At 30.7% G+C, this 17501-nt stretch overlaps 1 protein-coding gene across 3 annotated transcripts in view; it reads right to left on the bottom strand.

Moving 5' to 3' along the window:
• Positions 1-17501, bottom strand: part of LOC142332307 (regulator of telomere elongation helicase 1 homolog) — a 366979-nt gene that overhangs the window by 67066 nt on the left and 282412 nt on the right. For all 3 annotated transcript variants that reach the window (XM_075378664.1, XM_075378663.1, XM_075378665.1), the window contains 4 exons: positions 9732-9910; positions 7664-7912; positions 4913-5026; positions 1703-1936 (listed from right to left, as the gene is read on the bottom strand). In XM_075378664.1, the coding sequence (XP_075234779.1) occupies positions 1703-1936; positions 4913-5026; positions 7664-7912; positions 9732-9910 (776 nt within the window). The remainder of the gene's footprint in view (positions 1-1702; positions 1937-4912; positions 5027-7663; positions 7913-9731; positions 9911-17501) is intronic.

The following is a 17501-nucleotide window of genomic DNA, read 5'->3' as shown; positions in this document are numbered from 1 at the left end:
CATTTCCTACATTCACATATTGACTTTTCCCTACGAACCCCGGCAATGTCAGTGAAGAACAAGGAGAATGTTTCCACCAGGGCATCAAGCGCATGGAAAAGAGATACCAGGGAAGGTGAAATGCAAACATGATGGCTGACTACTGTTTTACACTTAAAAGAGATGGCATTGGTGAAGGGAGACAAACAAGGAAGAGAAATATCAACCCACTTCATAAAGAACTTGAAGCGGTGAAATCAGCGCAGAAGAGGAAATAAATTATCATATTAGCTTTTCTTAAAAAAGTATATATTTTCTACTCTAATGTAGTGCGTTGTAATTTTATACAAGGTTACAAAACACAATTTTTAAATCGAACTAAAACAATAATTTTCCCTATTTAAAAAATGCGATTTTTGTTTAAAAACTTCAAAAGTTATTTGGATAAAACCCTTATGTGATACAGGAAAACTAAACTCAGTTTTGAAATCAGCATGAAAAATACTTTTAAGACCACCTTAATAGTTGTAAAACATCGTTCGAAAAGTTTTAAAATGTTGCACTGTGCTATTTTTAAAGAACCTACTCAATTATCTCTCGATTCTTACTTTAGTCATATATCACCCTAACTCACGACAGATATTTTGGTCATCTGACTTCACCCTGACTGTAATTCTATCTGCAATATAATTTCTTTTCTCTAAAGTGAATTAGCAGATAGATACTTCAGATAATAAAAATAAATTTGATACCGCATGTCTTAAGACTGTAAATATTCAATTTTTTACCCCATAAAACTAAGCGAACCCAAGTTATCGACAAATTACTGACTTTGATGTCATTTAGAATATGTAAAACAAACTCATATCTCAAAAACCAGAACATATTTCAACACATCAAAATTTGGAAAAAAATTTGGTGTTTCTTCTTAATTTCAGTCATGGACAGAATTATATACTTCTTATAACATAAGGTTTCTCTTAATTAAAAATTTCATCATTTAGAATCATCAGAGTATATTTGTCCCAGAAAAGTGGGAAATAAACTGCTGCTATCTTCAATTACACAGCCTTGAAGAAATTCTTCCCTTATTCTTATAATCTTCTCTCTTTTATAGTTGTAAATAAACTAAATCTTCTTCTTATCAACTTTTCTTCCCACTTTTGCTTTGGCAACTTTCTAGCATACTGTCATATCTCTTAGAATATGTCCCAACCAATTTCCTTACCACTAAATACAGATTGCAGCATTATCTTTTATCTTTTCTTTAATACCATCTTATTACTGATCACATATTCGTATTATTCTGTCCATTTCTTACTGCAATCACATTCCATAGTCCACCAAACATTTCTCTTCTTTCTTCCATAGAGTCAAATTCTCAGCTCTACAGAAAAAAATAAATATGAATGCTTCAAGAACTAATACAGAGATCAATTGTAACTATAATGTTATAACATCACAGAATAACATTTTCTGGAGAGAACAACAAAAACTTGTATTATTTAAGACTGTATTATCTTATTTAAGACAGTTACGGTAAAACAGTTCTATTTTTCCCTAACCCATAAGCCAGACCTTTGCATAAAATATCCATTTTCCATGATTGTAGGCACACTTTTGATTTCAATATTAAAATCCTTACACAATTATAGACAAGATTTATCATAATAGAAGAAAAAAAAGACAACAATAACTGCATGCATACATTAATGTTACTAACCTCTGCTTTAGCAAGAATATCGAAAACATAAGATCCAGGAAAAGCGGCACCTAAACTATTAGGATCAAAACCACAATTTTTAATACCAGAACTTAAATCAATTTTATCAACAGCATCTTCTAATTCAGTGAACATAGCTTTTAATATACATAAATCATCAGCTGTAAAATCTCTAGCTACACCTGAATCATCAAAAGAAGCTGATGTCATTTGTTCATGCATTTCTTTCATGACCTGTAATATTAAAATAAATAAAACAGAATTAATTACAATTTTATTTTAAAGCCAAATACAAGAAAAGGATACTGCACTCTGGTAATATATTATTCTTTGACTACTAAACCGCTAGAAGTAAAATTCTTCTGAATGAAGTATTAAACTATATTGGTCCAATATTAGAACAAACATCTCATGCACATAACCTTCATCCTGTATCTCAAAAAAAGAAGGTTACATATGCATAAAATCTGAAACTATCTTACAGTAATAAAAATCTGTAAGTGAAAAAATTATGAACTTATTGAATAAGAGCAGGAATCAACTGATTAATTGGTCAAATAGAAGCTAATGAAAGCCTTGGATAGCATTTATCAATAGAAATGGATTCCTGTATATATAGTCGTGGATTAAAACTACAATTACAAGACTTTCTCTTTCTTTTTTCCTGTTTAGCTTCCGGTAACTACCATTTAGATAATACTTCAGAGGATGATGAGGATGATATGTATGAGTGTGAATGAAGTGTAGTCTTGTACATTCTCAGTTCAACCATACCTGAGATGTGTGGTTAATTGAAACCCAACCACCAAAGAACACCGGTATCCACGATCTAGTATTCAAGTCCGTGTAAAAATAGCTGGCTTTACTAGGACTTGAACACTGGAACTCTCGACTTCCAAATCACCTGATTTGGGAAAACGCGTTCACCACTAGACCAACCCGGTGGGTCACAATTACAAGACTGAATCTGGCAAACAACACCAGAAAAGATTCTCAAAAAAGAGAAAAGCATTTATGGAAGAAAAGTAGCATCATTCAGGACATGGTGTTTTTAGGGATAGTATGGCTAGGGTTTAGGTTGGTTGACTCTGGCTTGTGTCCGGACTGTAGGGTTGATGACACGGTAGACCATGTCCTGTATGTCTGTTCAAGGTACAAAGCTGAATGTACCAGTTATTAGGGAACTTGAAAGTAAACTCCTTCTTTGTTCTGCTAGTCAACTGGAAGATTCATAGAGACTGGACAATTGTGGCTGGCTTCCTTCGATTCCTCACCCAATGTAGAGCAGCCGAAGGGATTTAGTAGAGTAGGTACCCTGGTGGATAGGGTCCGCCCAGTCGAGAGTTACAGCGTTCAAGTCCTAGTAAAGCCTGTTATTTTTACATGGATTTGAATACTAGATCGTGTATACCGGTGTTCTTTTGTGGTTGGGTTTCAATTAACCACACATCTCAGGAATGGTCGAACTGAGAACGTACAAGACTTACACTTCACTTACACTCATACATATCATCCTCATTCATCCTCTGAAGAATTATCTAAACGGTAGTTACCGGAGGCTAAACAGAAAAAGAAAGGATAGGGTCCGCCTGGACAGTCTTATTGACCAAAGGTAGGCGCTTTGGCAGCGAGCCACGGTTAGGTAGATAAGAGGTGTTAATTGTAAAAGCTGTTGGTGGAACGGTGACTGCACTGCCGGTGAGCATGGGATGCCATGCGACCGTGAGGTGTAGCAGCGTTTTGACGAGGGCATATTAGAATGAGCAGATGACACTGTCGGTGGGATGCGGCTGCACTGCTGAAACATGGGACACCATGCAGCTGTGAGGTGTAGCAGCATCTCGACGATAGTTTATTGTGGTGAATGTCATGCGGGACTCTGCGATGGAGCTGAGTGGGAGTAGGAGGCCTGTCCGCCTCTCCCTACTGACCAGACCGGAGTCCATAATTTAACCTAAGTCTGGGGTTTATTAAAGTTTAAGCCAAGTTCACTAAGGGAACTAGGACTAAATTTTGTTGTTGCGATCAACAGGTTTGGTGGTTATGTTGTGTTTATTTTGCCTCGAATTACGAGACATTCATGGAATTGTCTCATAATAAGTAGAATTAGGTGTGGGGTATCACGCTTCCGCAAGCTCGGTTAGCTAGTTCAGAGGGATACGATGTAGGACATTCAAGATGTCCGGATGAGGCCTACAGCAAAGGCAATAAGCTGAGTTATTGAATCGCTGATGCAAATGTCTATCAAAGCATTTACATCAGTGGCATCCCAACAAGGCCAGGCTTATTACTATGAGGTCAAGTGAAGAAAATATAAAGCATTAAAGAAATTGACGGTAGAGATGAAATAATATAAGAAGAGGAAGAAATACTTAATAAATGGAACGAATACATAGAGGAATGACCTAATATGAGGCAATGCGATCTAGTAGATTAGGTTGAAACAGAAGGTTAGAAGAAGATGGAAGTAAAAAAGGCAAACCCAAAATTAGCAGTTTCAAGCAATAAAGGATAAAGAATGGCAAAGCTGTAGGAGTGGAAGAGATATCAAGAAAACTGATTAAACATCTTAAATCTAATATCTACAATAGTGAATGTGGCCATAAGACATTTTTAAATCAATCCAAAAACCATGGAGCAGTAAAGAATCAAGATTAAGGCCAAGTAGTTTAATTTTACATTCAGCAAAGATTCTTTTATGAATTCTTAACAAAGGACTCTGTAAAATATGGAAAAAAATGGGTGCAGAAGAACAATATTAATATCAGAACTCAGATAGGAATAGAGTAAAAAGGAGATTGATATACTGCAAGGAACCTTCTTTTGGAAAATAACCACTTGATGAGTACGATTTCAAAACTATCCATAATTCTAAATGAAAATATTTATCATCATTCAACAAACTAAAAATTTAAGTAAAATTATCAAGGATTATTATGTTAAGTCAAATAATACTTTTAGAGTACTTTTACATACCAAATAAAAATATTTTTGTCTTTAAAAAAAACCACTAAGTATCCCTCAGATTAGTCAAAATAAACCAGCCTGTTTCCTAGATGTAAATTACATCAAAACTTTCCTTTAATTTATTTGACTGTACCAATAATATGTATTACCAGAGTAAAAATTTAAATACACAGAATGATATCTACGCAAACTTATCTGAAAAAGAGAAAAACAAATTAATTAAAACAATTATATATAACTTACTTGTGTAACTTCTGACATACATAATGCTATATCAGTACTAGTTAACTGAAAAGATGCAGATTCTTCACACATTTTTTCAACATTATGAGCTTCATCTAATATAATAACATTGTTCTGAAATGTAAAAAATAAAGTCACATCAAATTATTTATTCATAAGTTACAATTTAAAATAAAACAGCAGAACCATTGGTTCATTAGTTTAAATAGGTTTGTATTATGGTAATGCCAAATGACAACTTAATTCACTACAAGTTTAAATTTCAAAATGTTTATAACATTATGTTCTAATACAAAAAAAAAAATGAGATGCATATAATTCAGTTGCAACTCACAGGAAAGAAATAAAATACAATGCATATAATTTCCAGTTTTACAATTACCTAATTTTATGTAGTACCAACTTTTAGAAATTTCATAGAATTGATATTGCATTTGGGAAAGGGAAACAGCCCACAAAAGGTGCCAACACTTAATTCAACCACAGTTCAGTCGATATTTAAAAGATTTTGTAAACTGAGATAAGAATTCTGTCAGTCTGATATTTAACACTTAACTGTTTGAATGGGGGTTACAACACAATTGAAGCTACAAGCATCACAGAAAAATCAGTTTCTCATTAACTGTGAAACCTCGTGACTTCAGCCATAAATTGGTCCGATGTGGAAGTTCATCAACAAGATTGCTATATTCAACAAGTGATGTAAGCACACTTATACGAAGATCATACCACAACAAAACAATAACCAGCAGAAAGTCGCAATTTAAATCTTTCAAAATGTACAAAGGCAACACATACAATTACCGACATCACAACAAGAATTTTTTTGGTTTAGGTTCATTGAAGTTAATCTACAAATGTGTTGCCTTAATTAATAAATATTTCACCAGAGAGATATGAATTTATCATACCTCATAAGTTCGCACCACTTTTATATAACACTAAGGCATCAACATGTAATATACAAATAGTAAAGCGTATATTGACTACCCAAAAAAATATAATCATAGATTCAGTGGTGTTATAGTTATATTATACAATGGGTGCTTGGCATTTAATTGGTTAATTTGGCATTTAATGCCACGACCAATCAATTTAATTTTACTATAGGTACTGTTTTATTTACTAAATCCCTACTTTAAGAAACAAGAAACATTTTATAAAAGCGATTACAGATCTAAACTGACTGGCATCAACAAGGAACACATACCACTAACGTAAGATTTAGTCACTAGACAAAGAACTTGACATCTTAGCTCAGTTTTGAATTTTTCATTAGGCCTCATTTTTTTCATTTATTTCTCATTACTCACTAGAAAGATTTCCATAAAACTAAAGTGAGAGTAAACAGGTTACAATAGGTAAAAAAAATTCTTACCAAGATAATTTACAGTTTTTTGAATATCTTTTTTTTATAAACATTACTTTATTTTTATCAACTAAATTTGTGAAATAAATAGCATTTCCGCAATATATATAAACCTAAAAAGCAATTAAAGTTTCACAAATGAAGTTATAAAAACATTCTGGTTAATGAAAAACTTTGCCTAATTTTATTTTTTTAAATAAGTGGTAAATAACTTCAAGTAATGAATGATAAATAAGGGGAGATTTTTTTTAGTGTTGGATTGGAGAGTTTGCAATTTTTGGTTCAAAAGTGATTCCAAGTAGAAATGTGATTATATGATTTGACTTTCAGTTAAACCTTTTTTTGTTCATGTTATGATAGGATACGTCAAAGTACCATATCTTCTGTATAATCTTCTCTTAACATCTTTCCATCTTTTCCTTAATTTCTTCTAAGATATCCTAAAGTTAATTATTAAAATTATCCAGTTTATCTTCATCCTCTTCTAAAATATCTAAAAAGAGTTTTCAATATATTATTTTCCTTGGATCCAGCATTCTTAGTAAAAAGAAAAAACAAAGCCCACAATACATTCAATAAGTGATTGCAAGCTTGTTGCAAAACTGATGAGTCTTTATCTGGAGATATTTTTTTTATTATTGATGACTTCAATGATTAGAAACTTTTCTTTGTTATACTCACTAACAAGATTATAACAAAAGTAGCTTTCACCACTGAACACAAAAAAATTAGTTACCTTAAAAAAGAATGTAATAAAACCAAGGTGAAACATAAATTGCTCTGCAATCATCTCATGTATTTATTTAATTTCACAAGATAAATTCAATTGTGAAATGTAAAATTTTCAACGATTCATCTATGTTTGTTATTATTTATATTAATTGCTATCATTATTCATTCTACCTTCATTCACTTCATGTGCAAATACTTGTCTACTGTAGTACGATAAATACGAGTAAACATTAAAAACTAATAAAGAGTCAATATCGGTTACTAATAGATTTAATAAATACAGAATTCAACCAATTACAGATAATATAATAATCTTATAATACTTTATAATCCCATTTACTATTATTTTTAATTTTTAAAATACCCAGTCATTTTAATGTTCAACATCAATGAAATATCTTAATGCTAACTAATATTACATTTTAAAAATAGGTTAAATATATTTCTCATAATGAACTCATCATTAGTCCAATTGTTAAGAGTATTTATAATTATAAATTAGAGTTTGATTTAATATAAATTGTACTTGATATATAAGAAAGTAAGCGGATGAATAATTTTCTTTTTTAATTAAAAGAAAATTTTTTAACGCAAATGTCAGATTACTAAAGTTACATTGTCTTTATAAACATCAGTAACAAAATACCTACTGCAAGTTGTAGATCCATCAATTTTCTAACACGTGCATCAAGTAAATAATTATAAGGTACAAATATAATATCGGCATTCTTTTGTAATTCTCTTGATAAATAATAAGGACAGCACTGAGCTTTACGCGATTTAGTAACAAGATCTTCAATATCCATAATTTCTGAAAAACCTGGCTCAATTTTTTTTACTTCCACATTATTATAATAATGACAAGTACGGGTGGAAATTTTTGCTCTACACATCGCAGTCTGAAAATAAATTCAAAATAATCATTAATTTTATTTATTTTAACAAAAACAAAACAGATTTTTTATAATAAAATGGATATTAAAAATAATTTCTGTAAAGTGTATGAACTTATAAAACTGAAAATAACTGAAATAACTTAACTTTAAACTGAAAATAACAATGTATTCATATTTTTACAAATGTTTTAATAATCTTATATGTGAATGTAAATTCATATTTGATACATATAGGAATGAAGATTCTGCAAGATCAGAAAATTTAATAATTACATTTTTTCTTCTAAATTTTAACTACCATTGGTTGTTATGGCCATTGGCCACTAATAGATGCCAATGCCATGTACGCAGAAAAATGACATCCACCCTTGTTCAACCGATGACTTAAGCAATGGTTTATTAAATATAGTTTCAGCCACTAACATTTTATGAAGTGCGTTCATAAAATCACATAGATCAAAAAAATATCACGTCATCCAAAATGGATGACATCCTACTCTCTTAATTTTATTGTAACAAGATTACTGGCAAGGCATATATTTGCCAAGACTGTACTAGACATGGTCATCTTTCTGTCCATATCAGTAATTTCACAATAGTACAAAACAAGGCTATTTTCACAAGCCCATCATTATTTAATCACTCCGTCTTATTATGAATGCCAATATGTTTTTATAGCTAATTTTGTCAAAAGTGTAGTATCAAATAAATTGATTATTTGTCGTATAGTGTATAGATTTCATGACACAATGTAGCTAATTCTACAATGTGGTCATTCATCATGGCCACACATCAATAGTGTGCACAACATTCATCAGTTGCTTTTACATTCACCAGCACAGTCGATCAGGAAACTTTCTCTTCAGACTGGACTTCGGTCAACATTGTTCACAAGGCTATAAAAAAACTCAAGTTATGAAGGCTATCAAATTCAAGTAGTGCTAAAACTAGAGAGCCTGACTTAACAGAAAGTTTTTGTAGGGTTTTTTGTTTTTTAGGCTGTCAACATTTTACTCGAGGTGGTTTCATCTTTCTGAAAACATTAACAGCCAAAATAATAAAGTATGAAGTTCTGTGAGTGAATCTTCCCATCATAAAAGAGCATTCATTCTCAAAAAGTTGGTGTTTAGTCTTTAGTTTTGGTCTCCAATTATTCTTTCAAAGAAAGATTAATTACAGAACAGTTATTCAGAAATTATTATGCATTTTGTGGTCTCACTTGAAACTACAAAGCAAAGCTGCTGGTCAGTAGCAAGACGGTGCTATATGTCACACTGTTAATTTGATTATGGACGTTACATGAATTATTTGAAAAAAAAATGAATTTGTTAAAAATTAATAACATCAAATATAGAGTAATATAAGGGTTGTAAAATAACTACACAATAAATAATGTAAGTAAACGAAACTTTATCAGGTAAAACATTAAAATAAATACTGTTATAAAAAGAAAGGTTCAACCAAGCAACAAAAAAAAATTATATTTTTATAGCCTTAAATCCCAAATTAAAATATTACTTTTGCTTTACAAAAATACCAAATAAGAAAAAAAAAAGACAATTGATATTAAAGCAGTGCTAGAATATGTGAAGATTCAGTCAAAAGGAAGGAGTTTCACTAATGCAAGATAGAAATAACATAAATCATGTCTTTACAGAAAATTACTGCATAAATAATTAATAATAAATATCAGTTTTCTTTGTGTGATGCCATCAGCACTTATTTTTACAAAATTAAAGGAAAATAGTCTTCAAATAAGTGGTCTAAAATAAAAAAAATAAAAATAATGAATAGTAGTAATTTCACAAAAACTAATAATTACCTTAATCCCAATATTAGTTTCTTTTGAAACTTCAGGATGCAAACATAATTGATCTCTAGATCCCAAAACAGCTACTTTAAAATGAGTATATTTTGTACGCTTCAATTCGGCCACAACTTGACCAAGTTGTGAATGTGTCCTAGAAGCATATATAATTTTCGGCATTCCAGCCAGGATATCTAAAACAATTTATTCACATGTAGAAAAGTAAATTACCAACACAATAAATGGATATAAAAAGTATAAACTACAAACACTGCAAATAAAACAGATTAGAGCAATGTAAAAGCTGTACCATTAATAGTTAACAATGTAAACAATAGTCATCCAAAGTAACATTATTAACAAAATAATATTACTACAAACATCCACTTAATTCCTGATAATGTGACATATAGGAATTTGTTTTGTTTGCTATTAAAAAAAATTTAGGTTTTCAAACTTTTTAAATTGATGAACAGAGTTATCACCTGTGGAGTAGAACAAATTGCAATGCGCTTCTAATATAATATGCAACATATCAACGTAACGGATTTTTTCTGAGAAGAAAGTAATGGGAAACCACTTCAATCCTCATTTTCATAAATATCTCTGAAAATAAATGCTTACTCTTCTTGAGAACAGCTACACTATTTGAAAGGAATACGCTATCTCTGGTCAGTTATATTTTATGTTAATGCTACTAAAAAGAATAAGCAACAAATAAAAACTGAATTTGACTTTTTTATAAAATCCAAAAAATAAATTAGCAATTTTGCAGTAACAGTGGTGCATGATAAGAAATCTGATTACGGCACCTATTAAATTACATATATACATTTTTTAAATGAAAAGTACATAAAATTTTATTTTATTAATAACTTCTGATATTTTTTCATTTTTTTCTATTGTTACAGAATTATTATTTATTGCAAAACTTTTTTTACAATCAGAAGTTAATAATTATTAATAAATCAATATATCTAAATTAAAAAAAAAGGAGTAAAAAAAAAGATGAAGTTTGATTCGAACCAATTCCTCTTGTAAGATTCAAATATTTCATTAATTAAATTTTTATTTCGATATAACTCAGAACCGATGAAAATAAGTACCACAGTAGTATGGAAACCTCAGGTTCAAACACAGGCCAACCAGTCCTGAGCACTGAGCCACTGTGTTTGAACCTAAGGTTTTTTTCACAAGAGCAACCCCCCCCTTCTAGTTTCACCATGATTTTTCACCATGAAAGAGTGTATTTACTACAAAAAGCACAGCAAAACAAGACTCTGTCTCCTTCAATAAATACATTAAAGATTGTGCTTGAACCTGAGGTTTTTTTTCACAAGAGCGACACCCTCTTTCTAGTTAAATTTTCATCATGTAAGCACAATTCTGTTTCCTTCAAAAAAACAATACTTATTAATTACAAAAGAATAAAAATAACACAAAACATCAATGGGGAATCCCCAATCTTTTACATGTCTATAGCACGTGATTAGTAAATGATGTCAATTAGGAATCGTTTCTCTCATCAGTTGTCAATCATTAATTATAAAAAAATAAAAATAGATAGATAAAAAAGAATAATGAAAATAAACAAATAACCATTAAAGACTTGCATGCATTTTAAAAATTTAGAAAATAATCACTCCTCTTCACTAGAATAAAATAATTTATTTGGTTTATAGTTGTAAGGAAAAGATAACGTTATATTATCGGTGCAAATAATTGAAGGTTGTACATATTTAACATATCCTTTTTTGGGTATAAGAAAATTTAACCTTTTTGTGTCGCTTTGAAATTATATTTCGATATTTGTAAGAATTGATGATATTTTTACACTTTACAAATTTTTTTTAAAAATAAGATATAAGTTTTACTGAAATAACATCGTAATTTATTTGTAATTCTTTTTGATGGTGTTTATAATATTCTAATCTCTCTTTTTTCCTGTTTAGCCTCCGGTAACTACCGTTTAGATAATTCTTCAGAGGATGAATGAGGATGATATGTATGAGTGTAAATGAAGTGTTAGTCTTGTACATTCTCAGTTCGACCATTCCTGAGATGTGTGGTTAATTGAAACCCAACCACCAAAGAACACCGGTTTCCACGATCTAGTATTCAAATCCATGTAAAAATATCTGGCTTTACTAGGACTTGAACGCTGTAACTTTCGACTTCCAAATTTATTATTTATTATTTTATTCTAATCTATCGGACCATGATACATTTTCAAGACTTCTTTGTTTCAATGCAATTACATCAAATAATATATTGATATTATCATGTTGATCTTTAAATGTGATTAATAAACATCGTGAATTTTGTTTAATTGAAAAATTTAATGGATGTGTAGAAGAATACAAATCAATTATATCTATTTTTATGGCTGTTGATGAAAAACATGATATATCATTAGGTTTTAAATTGTCATAATTTTGTATTATTGTTAATCTGAGTGTATATTTTGTATATTTAATCCAACAGTAAATACGTAATATTTCACTCATTAAAGAGTCATAATCTTTATCTTTAAGTAAATTTGTAAGTGATAAGCTAACGTTTTGTCTATATATATCTGAAAATGCCAATTTTTAAACTATTTTACATACACCTTCTAATAAATGTCTAACAATAGACTCGTACCTTTAATCAGTTCATTTTTTAAAAAAATTAATAAATTTTCTAAATCTAAATTTAATAAAATATTCAAGCATAGCGCGATCATTATTCTTAATTGTTTTTTTGGAATCTGTATATTGTTGTTTATTTTATCTAAAAACCAAGATTTTAAATATTCTTCTTTGATGGGTATCAAATTTTACGAATTATTGTCCAGATAATTTACTGATGAAGAATAAAAGTGTATTAATAATTTTACATAAAGTGAATATTTATTATTAAAAAAAAAATATAATATGATTAAGATTCTTATACACCGCTAATACCATTTGAATTGAATAAACTCTAGATTTATTACTTGTTTTAACAATGGGTTTAAATCATTAAAAGGATTTGTTTTCTCGTATACCAATTTTGTTGCAATATTATGTATTATATTTAAGGCTGCATTTTTATATTACGAATTCCTTATAGTTTGTTTGGATAAATTCTCCATATATTCTACATTGTTTTTTGTTTTATTTTTTTAAATTTGTAATCAATAACTCTGACATTTTAATGCAATTTTTTATATTATTTTAAATATGGAGATACATTTGTTGACAGAATCATCGTAATTTTTTAAAATTTCATTTATATTTTTATTCATATTTTATATTCTTTATTAACTGTTAAAAAATAACCCTTTTTTTATATTTGTTAAATTTTAAAACGTTAAAAAACTTGTATTTTTTAATTTTGTTGTTAATATGGAACATCAATACCACATGTAAATTCTACATCATGATAATTATGACTATTAGACAGTTTTTTCATACCCTTATATATTACTTATACTTCTTTGGAATTATTAATTTCATTCAAATCTGATAGTGTAAGATCATTGAATCTTTGTGGTAAAAATATTTTTCCAACCTTCAATTTATGCAATAATTGAATCAACATTTCTTTGTCTTTGTAAAATCTACTTTTTCAATTTTATATCGTCTATTGTGCATCATTTCATTAATATGTTTAATATTGTTACAATAATTTAAACTATTCAATTTATTGAAAATATTACACATTTTTACGATTCTATAAAATAAGTAAAAATATTTAAAATCAATATTTTAAAGCTGTTTTAAAAATGTTTGTCGAGTTTAAACAATCTTATTATAAATTGACCGATTCGCAATATACGTTTTCAGATTATAAAAACAAATATCCCTTGAACGTGATTGATTGTTCACGACAGGATGAATCGATAAAAATGGGCGTTATTGATTTGAAAATTAATATTGAAGTTGAAGAGAATTTTAAACCCAATATAATCGCGTATTGTTTATTAATATATGAAAATGTGGTGACTTTTACTCACCGTTAACCGGCAAAGTAATTAAACGACCTTAATAAGTAGAAATTTTAATTTTTTTTTACTTTTTAATTTTTACAAGTTACTCAGTTACTATTAACTACGGCATCATTACTTTCAGCGATGATAGTGTCATATAATTTTTTAATGTAAACAATAATGATTATTTAATGTCTATAATGTCAGTTTAAACTTCAAAATCATTGTTAGTTCATTAGCTATTCATCACGTCATAAATAAAATTTTTAAATTTATAACAATGATGTGAAAAAAATCAAGCATCATTACTTTCAGTGATACAGATTTGTGAAAGATTGGGGCATCATGTGTTATTTTTATTCTTTTGTAATTAATGAGTATTGTTTTATAAAGAAAACAGAATTGTGCTTAATAGACGCTTTCGTGGTGAGAATTTATCTGGAAAGTGACGGTCGCTGTCGTGAAAAATAACCTGAGGTTCTCAACAAATCAGCGCTCGTGAAAAAACCCTCAGTTTCTGCTTAAAAGTGGTGGAGGGAATCTTCTTTAATGTATTCTATAAGTTACTCAGGTTCTGCTTAAAAAGTGGTGGAGGGAATCTTCTTTAATGTATTCTATAAGTTACTCAGGTTCTGCTTAAAAAGTGGTGGGGGGTGATTCCAGCAGTATATGGGAAGTCGTGGGGGGGGTGATTCCAGCAGTATATGGTGAGTGGGGGGGGGGAATCTTTTTTAATGTGTTGTATAAGTTATTCGGGTTCTGCTTTAAAGTAGTGGGGGGAAATTTAAGCAGAAGTTGAGGTTTCTATACTACTTACATTCAATAGTTTATTAAAAAATCACTTGTTGCTTATATATAGATAATGCTTCCGATTGTCGATTCTTTTGTACCTTCAAAATCAAAGTTTAAACATTCTTTCCTTCTAGAATATGATTATAAATATAGGCTAATGGAGATAGATTATAAAATTAAATCTACAATTGATTCATTCTATTCTATTATTGATTTAGATAATGATTGCGAAGAAACACATTTGAAAATAGATTATCGCTGTTATAAAAAAATCACCGCTTCAGATAGATTTTCTCTATGATATTGATGATGTAGTGTCATTTAGAAAACAATTTGAATATGATTTATTAAAAATTATTTTTGATTTTGATACAATCACTAGAATCGATATAAGTTTAACTTTTTAATAATTTATTAATTTTTTTTTAATAATTAGATATGAAGGAAGTACAACAGAAAACAAAAATTCCCATTGTGAACGCAATGAGGGGATATGCATTCAAAAAACAAAGTAAACATGGTTCTCTCTTACCAAACACTATTAGATGTATTATATGTGGTCCACCGAATTGTGGTAAAACAAATGTAGTTTTTAATCTAAAGATCCCCTCGAACCTCTTAAAGAAAAAACTGCAAAGTATATATATAGACGATGAATTAAATGTCGCATTACAGAACATCTCATCGTAAATCATATTAAATCCACTGTCGGGGCAATGATTCGAGAAAATGAAATGACTAGATTAAAAGTACTTGATAAACCATAGTGTGTAAATTGATCACTCGAATATGAGTAAGCAAACACGATGAAATAAGATGAAGTACATTCAAAGATTGCTATTAAAATTATTTTATAAGAAACATTTTTTTGGCTCGAATTCGGGCCGACTAAAACTGCGAAATAATCTGTTTTATTGAAAAGTTTTTTACTTTATAAGAAATATTTTGAGGGCTCGAGTTCGAGCCACCAAATTATTCGGTTTCTTCCTAGTTAAAAGCCGCGGTCGGGATTCCGGCTAATTTTTATATCAATAATTTGTTTAATTTGAAATTAATTTTTTTTATACATAGACATGAAGAAGTTAACGAAACATAAAAAAAGGGACGTGGTATTATCGGTTCTGTGGTGAATAAAACTGTAGATTTATTACCAGTCGAAGCACACATACCAGGGCACGAAATTAGATAAAAGATTAAAACGTGGAGATGAAGGCGTTAATAAATTGGATGCATGTAAAATGCATGACATAGCCTATTCAAAATATTCAGACACCAAAACCAGAGCACAAGCTGATAAAGCACTGGCTGAACGAGCTTGGGAACGTGTAATTGCTCCGGATAGTAGTTTGACGGAAGGGGCGGCAGCATATGCTGTTACAAACGCGATGAAATTAAAATCTAAGTTCGGGGTAGATTAAAATTAAAGAAAGTGGGGGTAGAGTAAAAAAAAATAATCGATTCAATACCGAGACGTGCTTTATATGATGACGAATCGATTGAGTATGCAAAACAATTGAAAATTCCACATTTTAGAAGTGTTTTTATGTTGGACGCTTTAACAAAAAAGATTAGAAAAAATGAACGTGCTATAATAAATTTGGACACTTCAATGGATCGTCGTACACACTGGGTTTGCTTTAGAAAAATCGATAATGTAGATTATTTTGATAGTATAGGAAACATACACCTACCTCCAGAATTGAATTATTTTGGAAAATCTAATGTACCGTACAATTATAACAGATATCAAGCCGATGATGATGTAATTTGTGATCGATTGTGTTTAGAATTTTGATCTGAATAAATTATAATTTTAATTTTAATTTTTTCTTATTTTAGATATGTCGTGTTTGTTATCGTTGACGGAAACGATTCGTTGATTGAAAAAGCGTTTTTTCCTCCAATAGACCTTTCAAAAGGCCAATATGAATTGGGGTTGAAACGGTTGATGACGGCCAACACTATTCCAAATGATGAAGAGAAAAAAATAATAAATTGTGTTACGCGTTCGACAAGGACGTAAAAAAGAAGAAAATAATAATTATGAATTTACAAAGAAAAAATTACATAACAATACCAACGGGTAGTTATGAAATTGAAGATATCGGTGAACATATACAGAAAGAAATGAAAAAAATTAAAAAATCAATCACCTTACGAGCAAACACCAATACGTTACAATGGGAAATTAAAAGCACTGTGAGGATAGATTTTTCAGATAAAGATTCAAGTATTGGCAGTCTCTTGGGTTATGGGTCGAGAATTCTTAAACCAAATCTAACACATCATTCAGAACGAATAATAAATATAGCTCCTGTAAGTACTACGGAAATAGGGGTACAGCGACAAAAAAGACGTCATCCAAGATAGCGGATAGCCGACATCTTGTAAAATGGCGGACAAGATGGCGGTGGTCGGTCATCTTGGATTGTGACGCCGTAGCCCGCCAAGATGGCGGTGGACTGCCATCTTGGATTGTAACGTCTTTTTTGACGCCGTAGCCCGCAACCTGGATTTTTTTAAGACGTTCCTCGAGAATGATCCTGGTCATCGAGGTGACGAGAACCTTGTCGTGGTCGAAAGGAGCGAGGTGATGTTTCCCGTGCGGGGTGCGGCATTCGACTGTCCGACGCGGACGTACCTCGAGGACGATCCGAGTCGTCATAGTCGTTGCACCAAAAGGCGTCGCCCACCCCGCTTGTCTTCGTTGTGGTTCGTGCACCGGGGTGTGTCTGTGTGAATAAAAAAAAATTTAGACGTACCTCGAGGATGATCCTGGTCGTCCAGACAACGGCGTCGGGAGGCGTCACCGCGAAGAAGAGGTTCTCGTCGTAGATCGAGCACCGGGAGGCGGTGTCTGCTGCGCGTGTGTTTGCGTGTGCGCGTCAGCGGAGCGACGTAGAGAGAGATGTTTACCGTGCGGGATGCGGCGCTCGACTGACGAACCGGCCGGTCTACGCGTGACTTTTTTTCCTTATAAACAGGAAATCAGGAATAAAATTGTTATTTTTTCCAGGAAATACTTGCTTATCAACTGCACG

Source organism: Lycorma delicatula, chromosome 11, assembly GCF_047948215.1.
Source record: "Lycorma delicatula isolate Av1 chromosome 11, ASM4794821v1, whole genome shotgun sequence".
NCBI classification, from domain to species: domain Eukaryota; kingdom Metazoa; phylum Arthropoda; class Insecta; order Hemiptera; family Fulgoridae; genus Lycorma; species Lycorma delicatula.
The sequence above is the reverse complement of the archived record's forward strand: the minus strand, read 5'-3'. Positions and strand labels throughout refer to the sequence as shown.